This window comes from Eleginops maclovinus, chromosome 13, assembly GCF_036324505.1.
Source record: "Eleginops maclovinus isolate JMC-PN-2008 ecotype Puerto Natales chromosome 13, JC_Emac_rtc_rv5, whole genome shotgun sequence".
Lineage (NCBI taxonomy): Eukaryota > Metazoa > Chordata > Actinopteri > Perciformes > Eleginopidae > Eleginops > Eleginops maclovinus.
The window spans coordinates 8,837,230-8,855,054 of NC_086361.1; the positions used below are offsets into that span (position 1 = coordinate 8,837,230).

At 37.8% G+C, this 17,825-nt stretch overlaps 1 protein-coding gene across 2 annotated transcripts; it reads right to left on the reverse strand.

The window, feature by feature from the left end:
- Positions 1-424: 424 nt before the first annotated feature.
- Positions 425-16,816, reverse strand: fhl3b (four and a half LIM domains 3b). 2 transcript variants are annotated; one of them, XM_063899893.1, is made up of 6 exons: positions 16,642-16,816; positions 6,221-6,392; positions 3,991-4,165; positions 2,902-3,071; positions 2,195-2,381; positions 425-1,120 (listed from the first exon to the last, which is right to left on the reverse strand). In XM_063899893.1, the coding sequence occupies exons 2-6, from the start codon at positions 6,374-6,376 to the stop codon at positions 969-971; spliced, it is 840 nt and encodes a 279-aa protein (XP_063755963.1). In that variant the 5' UTR covers positions 6,377-6,392; positions 16,642-16,816; the 3' UTR covers positions 425-968. The 2 variants fall into 2 exon arrangements, with proteins under 2 accessions (XP_063755963.1, XP_063755962.1); XM_063899892.1 differs by having other exon boundaries at positions 2,008-2,381.
- Between the last annotated feature and the right edge of the window lie 1,009 nt (positions 16,817-17,825).

Below are 17,825 nucleotides of genomic sequence, written 5' to 3' on the forward strand. Positions count from 1 at the left end.
AAAGGCTAAAATCCCAAAGTTCCATACAAAGGGAGTTTCCCACACATTGCCCCCTACCTGAAACATCTCGATTGGACTCCTTTGTTTATTTCTATAACATGATGGCATCCCTATGTAACACTCGCTCTTCTATTGGCTAATGCTCCAACCAGTTTTACATAATGTGATGGGTTCTCATCACATTAAATAAGTATGTTGTGTGAGGTCCTCGATACACCCCAAAAGAGACTTCTGACTACTGACTTTTAACACTCTAGTGTACAAATCTTACACAAGATAAATGTCAATTTAACAGAAGGCTACTTCAACCAATGTTATGTCATTTCTGAGTGAATTGGAGAAACAGGAAGTACAACTGTCTGCAGTTTGCAGTGGCTAAATGTTGTGCATTGTAATATAGACAGTTAGCTTTTGTACAACACACTTTGTTTTTTGACATTTATTATTATTCCATGTACGCCATTAGAAAATGTTTTAAGCTGGAAAGAATACAAAACATATAAGTTTCCTTCAAACAGATCATTTTCAACAAATACGTTTACTACAGCACATAGAGAAGAGCAAGGGCTGTTTTATAAATTGTAATATTCTGTAAAAAGTAGATATACAAGCATAGGTTTAACATTTTGCTTTTGTCTAGCAGTGATGAAGAAATTTGTTAAAATAAAAACTGTTTAATTTAAAATGATACATTTATAGTTTCTACGTTATCTTTCATGTGTGAGAAATATAAAATTATGACAAACAAAGTCATACACATACATCGCAGGACATTTCTGCAGAATTTATACAAACATATCAATGTGCTAAAGGCTGTCGTTAGTATTGAGTTGTTAATACTGAGCTTTGTATCAGCTTTACAATGTGAGTGAATTAGGAATATTGCTGTGTTCATGTGCACGGCCGAGGTTTATAAGGTTTGCTGCTCCTCTCAGTCGTGGTTGGTGTCTGGGTGTGGTTAGTATCGGTCAGTCATCGTTATTGCAGTCTGTACACAAGATCTGGTCGCGGTCCGGGAAGAAGCCGGAGCCCACCAGCGATACAGAGCAGCGCGTACACTTGAAGCACGGCTGGTGCCACTGCCGTTCCTCAAAAGAAACGTACTTCCCATCTCCAAACCCTGAGAGACACAAATACATCACATGAACAACTAATGAAGGAATGTTTGACTGGGGGTGGAAAATGTAATAACAGCCTTGCAGCATGACGAAAATAACACAACTTAATTCAAGATTACATCACAGGTTGGCCAAAACAATAAGAAAGCGCTGCCAGTTCTGGCAACCTGCTGCTCCTCATAGCTGTGGTCAACATATCTATTCAAAGTTCTTGTTTCTCTTAAAGCCATGTGTAGAGTTCATATGTGATTTTAAAAAATGAAGTGGGAAAATGAGACAATCCTGTCAGAACTGGTTCATTAAGTGGTTTCATTTAAGGATACTAGTCTACAAAGCTTTTCTTTTTTTTTTTAGCTTTATAGCTAGTTTGAGGTTATAATTTATTAGCTCTTCAAATTCCCTGTATGCTACCTGTTCCTCACCGAACAGCAAACAAATGCATTTAGCAACCAGATGGTGAACATGGTGGAGTATTTAGCAGCTAAAGAGACGGACATTTCCAGTGGGAGCTGGTGGAGACCAAAAACTGAGCTAAAAGAGAATCAATATTGGACTTCAACATGAAGGAAAAATCACTCATTGTATGTTTAAACTTAATTAAATCAAGGTTTTTGCTTTATGATTAGAATTTGTTTGGAAATATCTACTCAATGTATTTATATTTTGTAGTCAGTACAAGGGTCTGCCATTTCAAGTGGAATTCCATAGGACACATATGAAAGGTTCATGGGAAATATGAAAAACTGATCGAAGCTTTTATGATACTGTTCACTCTTTCTAACAAAGGATCAAAACATTAGTAACTTACTGCTAATACCTGGAGGTGTACGCAGATATGCAAACCGCAGAGAAAGTACAGTATTATTGCCAAGTTTAAAACTTAACACACCTTACCGCCTACACCTGCTTGTTGAAGATAATTCTTCTGACATGTTGTTGATAGTAGATAGTCGGGCGGACAGGAATCACAGGTAGAACACATATAGGAGTTGACAAACAACCCAGGACAGACTTGAACCAGGGATACACCTGAATTGTTATTTGAACAACTCTGGGTTTCTGTATTCTCCACTGACCTGTGATAGCCGTGTTGCAGCCAGCACACTTTTTGGCATACAGGCTGCTGAAACACTTGACACAGTATGGACTCTCCCCCTGCGAGGTGAAGGGTTGGCCAGCCAGCGGAGCTTTGCAGCCCGTGCAGACAAAACATTCTTTGTGCCACACCTCGTCCTTGTAAGTCACCCCTCCTTTAGTCAGAGCCTGAAGTACACAGAAGGAGTAAAATGTGAAACTTCTTTACAGTGACACATTGTGTTTTAGTGTCTATGATAGAGTTTTCCTTTGGGTTTCTACTAATTAAGTCCTAACACTATCATATAATCCTATCACTGCTCATGCTTCTTGTACATTTGACCCTGATTTTTACTCATGTTTCTCCTGTAATCTGACACCTGTAATGTGAAAAAAACACTACATTTTTGTAAAACAAATCTTATCAGTCAAAATAAAATAGTTGTAGCCATCAGCCTATTCACTGATAGATTATGGTTTAGTTTCATATTGTAAAAAAACTTGCAAACTCTTCAAAAGTTGAGCAATGCCTAATTGTAATGTGTGGAAATATGAACTCAAAGTTTTGTGTCTTTAATTTTGGTCACATGGTCTAAGTAACAAATCATTTGAAGTTGTCATCTTGAGCTCTGAGAAACACTCATTGGTTGATTTGATTGTATCATTTATACGAGATGTAATGTACAGATTAATAAAGATCCTGTGTCACCTTTTTGCAGTGGCTGCACTGAGGAGCCACCCTGCCCTCGTAGCACGGCACACAGTAGTAGTTGTTGTTGTCTGGGATGAAGGCCTCTGCACCGATCGGCTTCTCGCAGCCGTGACACAAAAAACAGTCCTCGTGCCACGTGGAGCCGCCGTACTCCAACAGCTTCGACCCTGTCAGTGGAAACAGAACAAAGGAGCAGATGAGAATGAATATTGAGATGTTTGTAAAACTGTGCTGACATCTTCCCTGACATTTGCAAACCATTGTGTGTCACTTGGACATTCCTTTGATCTCTGACCAACTGTTGTAAGTAACTATAAACTGGAATGAAATCTGATAGCATTCATCACACTGAGAGAACAAAAAGTGATGATTCAGTGTGACGGCTCAACCTGTTTTTACACAGCCCTCCTGCACCATACAATTACATCAGCTTATCTTGCATCAAAACAATCTGACAAGCTGTAACAAAGCAATGCTCTCAAGCTATTTATTTTCAAGGTTTAACCATTTCATAAGTGGCTGTTTTCTTTGCTTTGAAATACATGCTTCACTGCAGAGGTTTATAGAAGTCAGGAGCCAGTCATGCCTCTGAGTTTCATTTAATCACGGGGCTTGTTTCAACCTTTTGGGACCTGAAGTGCAACCCAAAGGAATGACAGTGATATAAACTTGAACTTGGTTGCACTTTTAGGAAAACAGGGCAGAATTTAAAGGCATTCCAGGCTGAGCAGAAACTGAAGGAAATCACTGCTGAGTTCAGAAAAGAACTGGTAACTTATGATATCCCACACTACCCACAGTCCCCGGGTAATTTTCAGTCATCCGACACCAGTGCTGTACTGATGTCGTCACAGAGGCCAGAGCTGAAAAAACCCTGCTGGGGATATTTTCAGCCGAGCAAGGAAGCAATCATCCTGTCACATCTTAGCAGTCACACCCTGGATAACAAAAAGTCATTAGCCTTTTTATCCCCGCACAGACAGGGTGTGAACTTTTTTGACTATTTGAGCAATTTCTTAAGGATGTGTCCCCGAGAAGGTTTGTGAACTTGGTATAGGGGGAATAAGAAGTCTTTATTGTTGTTACCTGGCATGACTGTCTTGTCACAGGACACACACTTGGAGGAAAACTCGTTGCAGTAGCAGTCGCTGCACACCAGCGCGTCCTCCAGGCTCGTGAAGGGCTCATCTGCCAGAGAGCGGTCGCAGCGGAAACAGCGGAAACAGTGAGTGTGGTAATGTCTGTCCTCATAGAAGAGCTCCTGGAAGAAGATTCAAGATATTTATTGTCATATGCACAGTAAAACAGACAGTTACACCGTACAATGAAAATCTTACTTAAAAATATATAAAAAATAAAATAATAAACAGCCAAAAAATAAAATTAGAAAACTAAACCAACAAAGTATTTGTGCTAAGTAAAACACAGGAATATGAAAATAAAGGAATACGTAGAAAACCAAATAAGATGAAAGTCAAACAGGGCAACCAGTAAAACCAGTCAGGATATAAAATGCCCAATTGGTAGGGGACAGGGTGAAAAAAGTCTATTATAAAACTACATTATGAATTCAGAATGGAAGTCTCAAAATTAATCATACACATGTGGCAGACTGGATAAAACAAAGAAGAATCACAAGAGTGTACAAAACAAAACAAGTGTGTCCAATTAATTTGTTTGGAGTGTCATTAGGATGTGCTAAAAATGTAATCTGTGATGAAGTTGATGGCTTTAAAGTACAATTAAAGCAGCTCTTTTAATAAAAGTTGTAATCTGAAGAAGTAAAACGGTGCTTGCTCAATCAACTACTCCTTTGCTATACACACAAAAAAGCACAATTAAGCCTGTTTGCTAAAAAACTACAATTTATGTCTGTGACCCATTTCTATAGATTTGTCTCTTCATTAATCTCGTAGCATGACCTTGTAGTAAAGTCAGATATTGAGAGAAGGATTATTGTGTTGTTGGTTTCGGTCTGATACTGTATATAAGACACGACAAATATAAATGAATGTCTGATCATTATTTAACTGTTAAAATATGGGGAATCTGACATTTAACCCTAACCTCTAGGTAAATAAAAAATAGTTGATATGTTATTGTTCCTCATACGGTGAGTCCATTGTTTGCTGCATAGAGGTCAGGGGTCACAATCAACAACAGGACTAAGTTACTTGTGTTTTAGGATGTTTTCCCACACGAGTACAACCCTAAACTTTCTTTCTTTCCATGACACCCTGCTGTTAACAGTAGAGTATGAGAAAGAGCATAAGAGAAGTTTTTTTGTGCATTCTCTTTTCTTCATTGTTAGTTATATTCAGAATAGCACACTTTGTCTTTTTTTTAATTCCGACAGCTGCTTGTGTTCCAGTTCATCTACAGTTCAGGCAAGCTCTGTGATGAATGGCTCCACTGAACAGTGGGTGAAAAACTGATTTTTGAGGCGTGGAGTTTCACAGTTAGAGAAACAACTAAAGCAGAAGGACGACGAATGGTGAAGGATGATGTTGTTGTGTCTCGTGCATAGGAGGGACAGCCAAAGAAAGCAGAAGTGTAATTTACTGCTGGTCCCTCACAGGGAGCACATAATTCACAGCACACTGATGGCCTCATGCAAGCTGTGGGTTTACCTTCAGTGTTTTTAATTTTCACTAACTAAGGCTTTTCACAATTTCAAAACAGATTATGGATAATTTGATGTTCTGGAAGTAGAGATATGTTTTACAGGAACTCCAGCTTGTTTGTCAAATCAGTTAGAACATTTATCATAATGCAAGCAGACATCAGTGTACTCATATCATTATCCTCTGTAAGAATTTCAACAATGCAATGTAAAAAAAAGTCCTACATAAAAGTGTTATTGTTCCTAAAGTATGAAAAATATAAGTTGTTTTAATCATCATTTTAATTTTGTTTCATTCGTCATCATTTCCAAAGAAATGCTAAATATTCTTTGGTTAAGGATAAGCATTTGCCACCTTTTCTGTTTAAGATCATTAAAAATATAATATGTATTGTCTTTGGATCATTGAACTAACAAAATAATATATTTGAACACGTCACCAGGGCTCTGGGGAAACAGTGAAAATGTTTAATAAACCGGAAGAATAACAGATGATTAAGAAAATGACCATTAGTTAACAATTAATCAAAAAGAAAAAATAATTGCTAATTTATAAAATAATTTCATATATTGCATTTATGTCTTGATTTATGACAGGTGGTTTTCAATTGAATTAAGCTGAGTAGAGGTAGAAGTAGAAGTAAAAAAGTAAGTGACATATAGCCATAGAGTAAATGTACATGTAGAGCTTACCTTGGCATTATGTCCGATAACTTCTTTACACTCCTGGCAGGTTTTGGCGTAAAGGCGGTCATAGCAGGGGATGCAGTGGGGCTTCTCCTCCACCTGGATGTATTTTCGCCCGCACAAGGACTCGTTGCATGTTTTGCAGTCGAAACGGTCGCTCATGATGTCTTTCTCCTGTCTGAGAGAATGCACAGACACAGTTTAGTATTTGATATCAGCAAGAAGACAGCGCAGGAAGGAGGAGAAGGGAGATTAGTAAAACAGAGAGAAAGCAGGAAGAAGGGAGGCAGACAGTTTTGGGATATACAGCTGGGAAATAAGACCAACAGGAGAGACAGAAATGGGAGTAAAAGAACAAACCTTTAAAAGAGTTACAAAATGCTCAAAGACACTTTTTACACAACTTGAAAAGATCCATGAAAACTAAAAACACAATAAAGGCACAGAATATTACAGGACATCAAATAATTAAACGTCAAAAGCGATTATAAAAGGGAAGTTTTTGAGTCCTTGAACACAGATTTTTGGCATGATAGAATCTATTCACTATTTACTTTGACAATAAACTGGAGGGGACCAAGTATTGAACCCTGTGGGATGCCTCGACCTAGGAAGACTATGAGACAATGGGCCCCTGGGCACAGACATGCAAAGGCCCCACTACCCCTCCTAAACACGGGCACACAGATTTTAGAATAATTTAGTGTCTTTTTGCTATTGCTTGTATCTCTTTGCAGTCCTTAGACATCTCTCTGTGGTGTTGTGTTGTTTTGTGGTTGTTAAATGTCAATTTAAAAAAAATGTTTTGGCCTTATGATGTTGTTTTTTTGTCAGTGGTCTTTGTTTGTAGACATTTTGACTCTGTATTGTTGTTTTGTGTCACTTTGTTGTTGTTTTGCTCCGTTTAATAGCTGCAATGACTGTCTTTGTGGTCTCTTTGTGTCTATTTGCAGATGTTTTGCATGTATTTGTAGTTGTTTGGTCTCTTGATTGTCTTTTGTGTCCTTGAAAGTCTAGTAAAGGTAAATGCCAGGGGGGCGTGATCCTGGTAACTGCAAATGACCAGAGTCTAAGAGGAGGAGGTTGTTGGTGACATTATACTGGAGTTAACAGTTAAACATCGTTTAGAAATGTTCCTCATCCAGAAAACATTTTTTTGCAAGCAGAGAAACGCTGAATGAACCATGTAACACAGAGAACATTTATTGTAAAACAGGGATTTAATTATATAACTGCTTCTCCTATTTGATCACTAGCCGCTAACGATTAAAAGTTAATAATGTCTGCTTCTCCTTCCTCCTCATTCTTGTACGAAACCCCCTGTGGCAGTTTGGCATTGAGAAAGAGAAACCAAACAATATTAATTGTTAAGAGCTGAACTGAAACAGCCTTCTCTATTACAAAGGTTTCTCGAGGGCTTTTTCATCTTTTTTGGCCAGTGTTTAAGGGGCTCGTTTGTCTAGTTTATACTTTTCTAGTTTATACAACTGCAAAACTTTCTCTTGTGATCTGTAACAAATTACCACGCTTGTAATGCTGTTAGGATGTTTTATTGCTGCGAGTTACTAAATATTCTGATCTGGACAGTATACTGTGTATTCTATGAGAGCAGTGAACATTTGGTGGTGGTGACTACTTTACATTTGTTTTTCACCACAACACTTTCACACCACATATAGTACTCTACAAATCTCACTTCTTAATTGAACAAAAAAAACGACTGTCTTAAGAGAATACCAGTTATATTCTTAAACAAATACGACATCTTGCAGTGTACTTTTAATTTACTCCAAAAGTCCTACTTAAATATTTAATTGGACCTCAGTTGCTCATAAAACTTTTGAATAGGAGTGAATTACATCCTTAATCCCAATTGCCTCATTATGGAACTTTTTATGATTGATCTTGAGGCTTGCCTGGGTTTATGACACTAAACACATTCCCAATGACTATAGATGATTGATCTTCAAAAAAGTACCTCAATTTAACTCCAAGCAGATCAAAAGCCGGAGAGAAAGAGGGTAAGATGGAAAATAAAGTCTATAATATATGATAGGATAATGAAAATAATCATAATAAAAAATAAAAGAAAACCTTTAGGACTTTTCAGTTTTAACTGTGTGGACAAGTTTCGATGTACAGTTTAAATACAGTGAGTCTCTAAGCCTCAGTTTAAGAAGCCCTTATTGAATAAATCATTGAATCCAGAGATTGTTATGCAAAGGAAGGACAGGTGGAAATATGTCTGGGAACACTGACAATAACATCATCTCACCATGATGACTGCACACAGTGAGGCATTAGCAGGGTATGTGACCCCATGTTCTGCAGCATTGAAGGGAAATGAGCGAGGAAATTAAGTATGGGAGAAGTACCCTCCTGTGGAACAGTTCAGACAGGCCAGGCATGGCTCTGAGAGGTATATACAGTGTGGATCTAGATTATGGATAAGGTCTCTAAATTTGGGTATTTGTTCATGCTCTGGATCACAATGTCTGGTACATTCACAAAGACAGACACTTAAATATTTTACTAGGAAAGGATAATTGTTTATAATTTCTCCCCCTATTTTAGACACAGCATGGCTTTCACATTTTTTTATAATGTCAGAAATGAGGAGGTGGGTTCAACAATGTACAGTTGAGAAGCCGTGTGGCTTTGAAAAATCCCTGAAGGGATTGAGGAATGAGCCGATACCCCCCCGCCCCTAGTCCTAGCTCCCTCTGGAAGACGTCAGCAAAATGATGAGAGGACCCAGACCACAGTGAAACCCAATGACGACCACTTTTTTTTACACAGAAATACACATTTTATAGTGCTGTTATGAAGCTGGTAAGAATGAAAAGAAACACGTTTCCAGATCCAGACATTGACAGTTACTGCAATGCCTTAATGAATGAAAGTAATAATAATCTAAAGGTATAATCTTTATTGGTTAATCAGTCACAGAGGTTACATTTTCAATGCAATTTCATATTGGCACGTTTCCTCAAGGATCTAAATTCTCCCTGCAACATTGACAATAACCTCCGAGTATTTGCATCTGGTCTGCTTAAAGGAGTCACTGTGAAAGTGCAGTTTACATTCCTCATGTCTGTCGGCTATCAAACATTTTGTTTCTAATAACCAATGATGCAGCATTTTCAGATAAACATAAAAAGATAAACACGGTCTGCTCTCGCTCATGTCCTACAGTCATTGCCAGAGGCAGAACCACAGCCGGTTGGGAGACTTTTTCTCTCATTGCAATGTTATCACGACACAGAGGACATCCCTCCTGCATCCCTTCTCCCTGCAGATAACAGCGCTGCTTCCTCTTGCAGGGCATCAAGCTGGGTCAACAAAACAAAGAGGACCAAATCAAATGGAGAGAAAACACCACATCCTCTGTCTGTTTTCTGTCCAATTGCTGTCTGGATGGGGAAATCAGTCCCACTTCCCTCCTAAAATGTCTAAAGAGGTTCGGGCTTCTATTCTCGTCTGTCCATGTCTACATTGAATGCACTGATAGAACAATGGCTTCCCTTCCGGACATAGTCTTCCCAGTATTGAGCTTTATGTTTCTCTTCCTGAGCCACAACATCTGCGAACACATTTGTGGGTTCCAGCTGTTTTTCTGTCATCAACTTGTCCTTTAGCCGTCCAATAGACATAACAGCATCTCATTACAATCCATTACTGTTGAAGCAAATATTTTATGCTTCCTATAGTAAAGTCCAGCCTAACTTTATAGTCAGCTATAAAATAAGCAAATATGCTAAGAATCACACTGTAGAAAACATTGGGGCGAGCAACTGACTGAGAACTCTTTCCAAATCCCAAAACGCACCAAAAAACTGACTTTTTAACATAATTCTGTTTGTTAGTCAAGTACACAAATAGACATGTTGTTTCTACATTTCGGTCCATTAAGGGATTAAAGTTGTTATTGTGTGACTGGTGTTTAGTCTAGATTGACCAAAGTCACACAATAACACAAACAAATGACTATCAAGCTCAGGTGTTTTGCGAGGAAAATCACAACTTGTTTCAATGAAGTCTGGTGGCTTTAAAGAAAGCACAGGTAAAGCAATGAAAATATAAAACATTTTACAAACACTCAAACTGATATTGATTGCTTTTTTGATAAGGCCTTTTTCAGGGTAACTAAAATATGTTTTGTTGAGTTCTCTGTCCACAGAAGTTAGGTTATTTGCTTTTATGGATGATTGCCAACCATCATCTACTGCAGGTTGAAGACTATGGACAAGAACCTCATATAACCCCCCCTCAAACGATCCAAACTATCCCTTTAAGGTCATAATTGACAACCAATGAACATCTGCTAAGAGTCTGTTTATCATAACGTCCTCCAGACTGTGTGACATTAACAGTCTGAAACAGTGATTCACATGCAGTCAGCTCTTTGTTAAGGAGGTTTTCATTTTGCTCTACAGGTGTCCTCTTGAATCACACCCAGGAATACTTGTCGCCCCTGTTCTCCTTCTCAACATGGGACATTAAACCAAACACTCATCCATCCTACCTAAGTACTTAATCTTTAGTTGCACGGCAGCTGAAACTATTTAAGCCCACAATTCACCTTGTTGAGTTGACAAGTTGAATTCTTCTCCTGATGCACTGTCTGTCCCGCTGAGAGATTTATAAGAGTGTCTTTGGCTTTGAGCGTTTGTAGTGGCAGCCAAATGGCAACCGTCTCCCAGGCCTCCTGTCTCATGTCCCTTCATGGCTCGCTGCTGTTGTTTCACTCCTACAACCCGGACACTTTCTTACGACCGGAGCCAGAAACGCTGCTGTTCTTGGTGCTGGGTGTGAGTGTTTATTTTTCCCCCTGGAGGAATTTGGATTTCATGTCTGAGGTTTACAAACCAGATTATTCCATGATGAAAACCGCTGTCACACGTAATAAAATCCAGTGGAACAAAAAATGAAGGTAAGCGGTAAACCTGTCAAAGCCACAAAATACGTATTCATGCACTATAAAGCAGGTTCAATGCCTTTTTTGGAAAAAGAAACATTTCCTGTACAGCGTTCTGTCTTTTCTTAAGTGAGTATTATATGTATATATATATATATATATATATATATACATATAATATTGCACCAAGAAAGAGACGTTTTGGTCAGTATCAACAGGAAGGCATCAGTTTAAAAGTGTGTTGCTAGTGGCTCTATGGACGGAAATGCCATTGAAACTTTGATCTTCTGAAATATCTCATCATCTGTTTCATGTATTATCATGTCATTTTGTATTGACATTAATGGCCCCAGCACAATGTATCCTAATGTGTTTGGGGATTCTCATACTTTTCTTCTAGTGACACCATCAAAAAGAGAACGTGGCTTTGAGTGAAATATGTCAACACGTATTGGTTCCTATTTGGTTCATGCAAACATCTGCTAATTTGGGTGTCTAGCCATGTGGAAAATTCCACTGACATGACATCATTTAGAAACCAAGCAAAGTAATTATAATATAAAGGCTCACACATGACAATGCATTTCAGAGGAAAATAAACACATGACCTTAAAGGAACTGCCTACAGAGCTTTAGCTATACTTAAAATATTTGTGTAGCATTAAGCGCAATCGGATACAAACTGCATACCTCCTATTTGATTCACATTGATTGTATTAGAGAGAATAATACGATTTGCAGTATTTTTAGGCATTTTGACAGTGGTTTGCTGAAATTTTTGCCGTTCTTTTGAGAAAGTCGGAGACATCATCGCATTGTCATAAATTCTTTATATCGCTGAGTTGGAAATACCACTCACAAGCTGAACTATTTCCTATTTGGTTGCCCATAAACTATAAGTATAGCCTTATGGGGCTTCTAGCGTGACTGTAGATTTAGTTTTGCTTTTTCAATGCTCTAACAAACAGTCACTGCTTTCTCTTTAAATGTAACACCCATTAAATAACCCCAATGTGTGAGCATTCAGTTTAAAACAGGAAAGCGTGTAACAAAGTTGCCTTTTAATTACCACCCCACTTTCACTGTTTATTCCCTTCTGAAATGGATTAGGGTACTTTAACGGCTTCTGGACCTCAGAACAGTCCTCACATTGTGTGACTGCTTGGGTTGCATAACCTGGATTTGGGGAGGTGAATGAGAATATTGACAGCCGCACAATACTGTGTGGAAAACGACAACAAAAGTGGACCCCCGTAGCGTTGGAGGGAAAGTGACACCCTCACAGTTGCAGCTATAAACTGATACAGAAAAAAAAGAAAAGAAACACAAGGCTGGTCTCTTGTGGCTGTCAGATGACTGCGCTCCCTTTCATCACCAGTACAAAGATGCTCAATGTGGTGCGGTTCCTGCAGATCACAAGGCTAATTTCAGCTGCACGCACACAAATCAACATGAGGACACATTGAACATCTTGATGTCTCTGATTACAGATCCTATTAGGGTGGATTGCTTGTTGTAAACAATGACGTATTCTAAGATGCTGCAGCGGCAGATGTGCAAACCTTATTTTGGTTTCTGCAACATGAAAAGTTGCCTCCTTAAAAGGGCAAGTTAAGATGCAACTGTTTACCAATGCTTCATTTTATCATGATCATTTCACCAACTATCTGTTCCTAAAACCATTACACGCCGGTCATATTAAGACAATAACATAGGGAATAAAGTGCTTTTAAAAATAGGGTTTTATAAAACGTCCTGTAAACCACATGTCCTTTTTCAGCTTCACACGCACACATACCAACAAAAACACCATTGTTATCTCTGGATAAAAATACCCTCAGGACGAATTCTTCTCAAACACTGAGATTGTGAGGTCAGCAAACTTTTAGCTTGATTCAATTTAACTTAATGTCATCTTTTTAAAGGAACATGTTCTCACACATAAACTATAATCTGATACATTTTAATTAGATACCAATGGCAGATAACGTGTACAATAAGCCTACAAAATAACAGGATGAAGCACCTTATATATTTGTCACACATTATAAAAGAGTAAGGGCAATATCCATTTAATGCATAAACAGGTTGAAAGGTTCAACAGGTTTTAAGAGGTGTCTGGTGTTTTATGAGTCTCCTGCTGACTGTTTGTTTATCAAGTGACACAATGTGGGCAGCAGCTGAAGCTTTACCTCTGCTGCTGTCCCCAAAACTCACAAACACATCTCAGTCAGACAACAAGTAAACAAGTCACCACCATGCAAATCACACCATGACCTGACGCTGAGTCCTACGGGATGGGGACTGCAAGATGACTACTGAGAAACAAACAAGGGAAATAAAACATGGCTTGTTTAACTTTTGTCCGATTCCTTATTGAATACTACATAGTTAAAGCTCGTCTTACCCTTTAAAAGGTCTTTTCAATGGCTCTATAAACGTTTCTTTGGAAAGATATATTTGAAATCGGGCAAACCTAAGCTAAATATGAATGTCCTTTACAGAAAATCACCATCTAAGGTCATCTAAACATTCATTTATTATTTTTCTTTGTTGTTCTTTTCAAATGGAAAACATTATAAGTATAACAGTTTCATTGGTTACTAGCAACTGAGCTTTGTGCCATACAAATCCTATCTGTAGAAGAATACTTATTTTCAAAAGTAAAGAGGAGACTCAATTTGTCTTTTAATGTCTTTGTATGATCAGCTGGCCTGTCAAGAAAGTGTTCCTGAACTGAACACTGTTCTATTTTCCCCATTTGTTTGTACCAAACTACTTTATTCAGGATATTCGAAGGGGAACTACTTATTAATAACAGTCAAGTGTTGAGAAGTTAACATGATTATATGAGAAAAGACAATTTGGGAATCAATGGACAAACTTCACCCAACGCTGGTGCTAGAAGGATGTCCAGGATCAAGAAGTTTCATCCTCATGAATGTGTAAGGACCGATTAAACTAACATTACCTTCCAGTACCGAGTATAATTGTGTCTAAAAATACATGTGAAACCTCTGAATCTTTGTATGAATGACGCCAGAGTAAAAGTAGAAATAAAGATTAAAAGATTGTAGTCAATTGCAGCCATGGAGTCTATTAAAATTAGGTACATTAAAGTTACTTTGGCAGTGTAGTTGTTGCCCTTGGATTACACTCGCAGGCGAACATTGACCTATGCAAACAGTCGGCCTGATCTTAAAATACTGACAACTATCTTCCAAAACAAACACACAAGTAAACATATTTCCCATCAGCTGCCAGCTGGCATTGGTAAAATGCTGGGTGTTAATGGTAACAGATGTTTGTTTTCTGAGAGAATTGCCGGCTGTCTCTGTTTCATGTCTGTTGCTCATGAGTAAAGGCAGGCAGAGAGTTGGTTTTGATTATCGAATATCATTATACGAGCAATTGTTATCAAAATCAGCAAGAAAAAGCAAAGACTGCTGGGTAAATCAAACTTTTTCTCCAGCAAAGGCGAATGATTTTAGGGTGGAGCAACAAAGGCTAGTGTTTAAAAAAAGACATTTACATCAAACTAAAGTTGAAAGTTGTTTCCAAAATATTGTTTAAGGAGGTAGCTATGACACCCCAAATTGTTATTTATATTTCTATAGCCTACCGATGAAACACATTTGTTTGTAAGATTTAGACTTAAGATTTCTTCAATACCTAGACTTTTCGCCTTGTTTTGTGCTAAGCTAAGGTAATCACCTCTGTAGCTTCAGCTTTAGCTTCATAGGCTACTTTATGCTCTATTTCTTTGAAATATTTTAAAGAAATATTCTATCAAATAAACCCCCTGAAACTGCAATCTTCCTAAAGCGATGAGCTAATTTCAAACTCTTCCCATGCTGTACAGCAGAAATGGGAAATGGAAAAGACATGAATATGTGAGTGAGACTGACTCATGATGAGACTCTCTTTCTGAGTTTTTATGACTGTCAGTCTCTTTTACAATCCAGAAATCTTCTCTGTTTTATTTCTGTCTGGCTCGTCTCCAGTGATTGTGTACAGGCACAACCTTCTTCGCCCATTGCAAGAATCTCAGAGGAATGCCACTGTGGCCAAAACGTGGCAAACTCTTGTGGTTGAGAAGAAGTTAAAAAAAAGAAGCATTTTTTCTTCCGCCCTCTGTTTTCTAAAAAAAGACAAGAGTTCCTGGAGAGCTGCATTGTTTCAATGATTGTATTAATTTCACCCAAATGGATTATAACATGATGGCGGTATGTATGGGGATGGTGTGCGGTGATGGAAACTATGAGCGGCCAGAGGAGGAGGGGGGGTTGCTGAGTCTCCAGAAGAAATATGTAATCTGAAGGAAACATGACATCACTAACTAAAGCTGAATGAGTTGTTAACATGCCTTCAGATAAATTCAATAAAATCATTGAATGATAAAAGCGTTCTCATATATTAAGCTTGTCTTCTGCATCTAAGACAATTCCAGGAACATTAAATGAAAAGGGATCGTTTCCTCAAAGGTCTCCTTGTTATTCTTCTCATAAATCCTACTTGAAAAAATGGGACGGTGGGGCCACTGCACTTATTCACAGTATCAGATACTCACTTTGGACCCTGTTTAGGCCCCAAACTCCCAATAACATCCACTGTTTCCTCACGCTAAAGAAAGAACATCCTTTTTGGTCCATCCTGGAAGTGGGGGTCAAATATTTGACTTGGAAAGATGCATTTTTCACTAACTCATTCTTTATAATGACTTTATCGATGATACATATTTCTCTTCATTAATAAGAGCAACTTTTGGGGCTGCCAATTTCTCAAGAATCCCACTGGTGTTGGCAAGTGTTAAATATTATAGTGATATAAACACATGGTTGAGATTCTCAGTTTTTAATTTGCAATCAAACCTGCAGTTATACATGCTCTTCACTTTTCAGTACATAGCTTTTTTAAAATGTATTTCTAGATCTGCAGTGATTAGTCGATCTACAGAAAAAATAACCATTTGAAAACCGATTAAAAATAAATTATTAATGCAATAATGTTAGAAAATGCTATTTTCAGCCACTTCAGAACTTTTACTACTGGGATGGACGTTTTTCACAATTACAGAAATGTTACCGACCAATTGATCAATTGATTAATCGAGAAACAAATCTGGCTGATTAATTGATCAAGCGTAAAGTTATGCTCTGGATCACTTTTCTAAAAAAATAAGTGGTCTCATTTAAATTATGACAAAGGCATTCATTTATAAACATCCCTTTTCTAAAAAAATAAGTGGTCTCATTTAAATTATGACAAAAGCATTCATTTATAAACACTTTACTCTTTAGAGAGAGTGAGAGAGCTACCGTTTATAGTCATTCATTAAAGTCTCACTGTGTTTAACTCGACAGAAACAGGTGAGCATGTTTGTTCCTCAGCGAGCAGTTTAAGGCTTCATGAGTGCACCATAAATCACCAAAACACTCTTTAAATTCACTTATCATCTACTCTTTCACTTCGCAAAGCCTGCCTCTAAATCTCCCGAGTGTAAACGTACCTCTGTGTGCACCGGTGCCTCTGGAGATTCTCTCAGGAGTCTCTGCAGGATCGTGTCTGCTGCTGCTGCTGCTGCTGCTGCTGCTGCTGCTGCTCTGCTGGATAAAATGACAGATAATTAAATCCTCCGAGAAACTCCTGCGAGTTGAAAACTGCGGGCTTTCCACTGACTGAAGCATCTGCTGCGTAAAAAGGAAAGCATTCCCCAAACTCCGCCCTCCCCCCTCTGTCTGCCTCCCTTTCGCTCACCTTGTGGGGAGTTCAACCTCACAGAAGGTACACTTACTGTGTTTTCTTTGGATGTCATTTAATATTTTAAATACATAGTAAAAATGTGGCTCCCAGCTGCTGACGTAAACCACCTTATTATCTCTCTAAAAGGAAAAATCCTTATAGTAACCTATAAGCCATTTAATGTGCTCTACAGCAGTTTAATCCCACATAAACTCCTACAGTAAAAGTCATCTGATGATTTAGCCCATCATCAATATATGAAAATATAGTTGGCAAAATATTGTTTTAAATACTTTCCTTCACTTTTCTCACTTTTCTTACTTATCTTTACCCCTTTGAATTTCGGAAGTTAGCAGTATCCTACCCTTAATAGATAATGTAGTCTAATTGAATGTGATTATTAGAGATTTTTTGTATCAAATAGCTTAACCGTATTTGTATTAAGAGATAAATAATGAATAAAAAAAACAACACAGATGCTGTACTCATAATATATCATAAACTGTGTTATAAAGTACATAATACGTTTATGTCAATGCACATTATAATTTATTGATAAAATAATTATTATAAAGTTATTTACATTTTTAAGTGTTTTATCTACTGTTTATACATGGTCATGTTTGGTGGTCACATTTTCTTAGTTAAAAAATAGAAGTTCGAGAAGAAAAATCTTAACTCAAAGTCCCCATACTGACCTTCTCGCAGTTTTCTGGCTTTCTTCAGGGTGAGATGAAGTTGGTTCAGTTGTTATGAGAGTGGTGATCCTAAAAATAAACATTAACTTTATAGGTAGGCTATACTCTATATAATGTGTCTGTTTACAACTAGCCTATATTAAGGTGTATTAATTATACAGAATGTCTTAATGGCTTATGAAACTTTAACATGAGGAGTTATAAAACCTTTTTGCACATGGAGGATACTGAACAGTCGCTTTAACCCCTGCAC

Excerpts from the sequence above, each read along its gene's own strand:
- fhl3b (XM_063899892.1), bottom strand. The coding sequence starts at position 6,376 with ATGAGCGACCGTTTCGACTGCAAAACATGCAACGAGTCCTTGTGCGGG. Across the intron at positions 4,166-6,220 it reads TTATCGGACATAATGCCAAG|GAGCTCTTCTATGAGGACAG; the intron begins GTAAGCTCTACA and ends ATCTTCTTCCAG. Across the intron at positions 2,382-2,901 it reads AGTGCAGCCACTGCAAAAAG|GCTCTGACTAAAGGAGGGGT; the intron begins GTGACACAGGAT and ends TGTGTACTTCAG.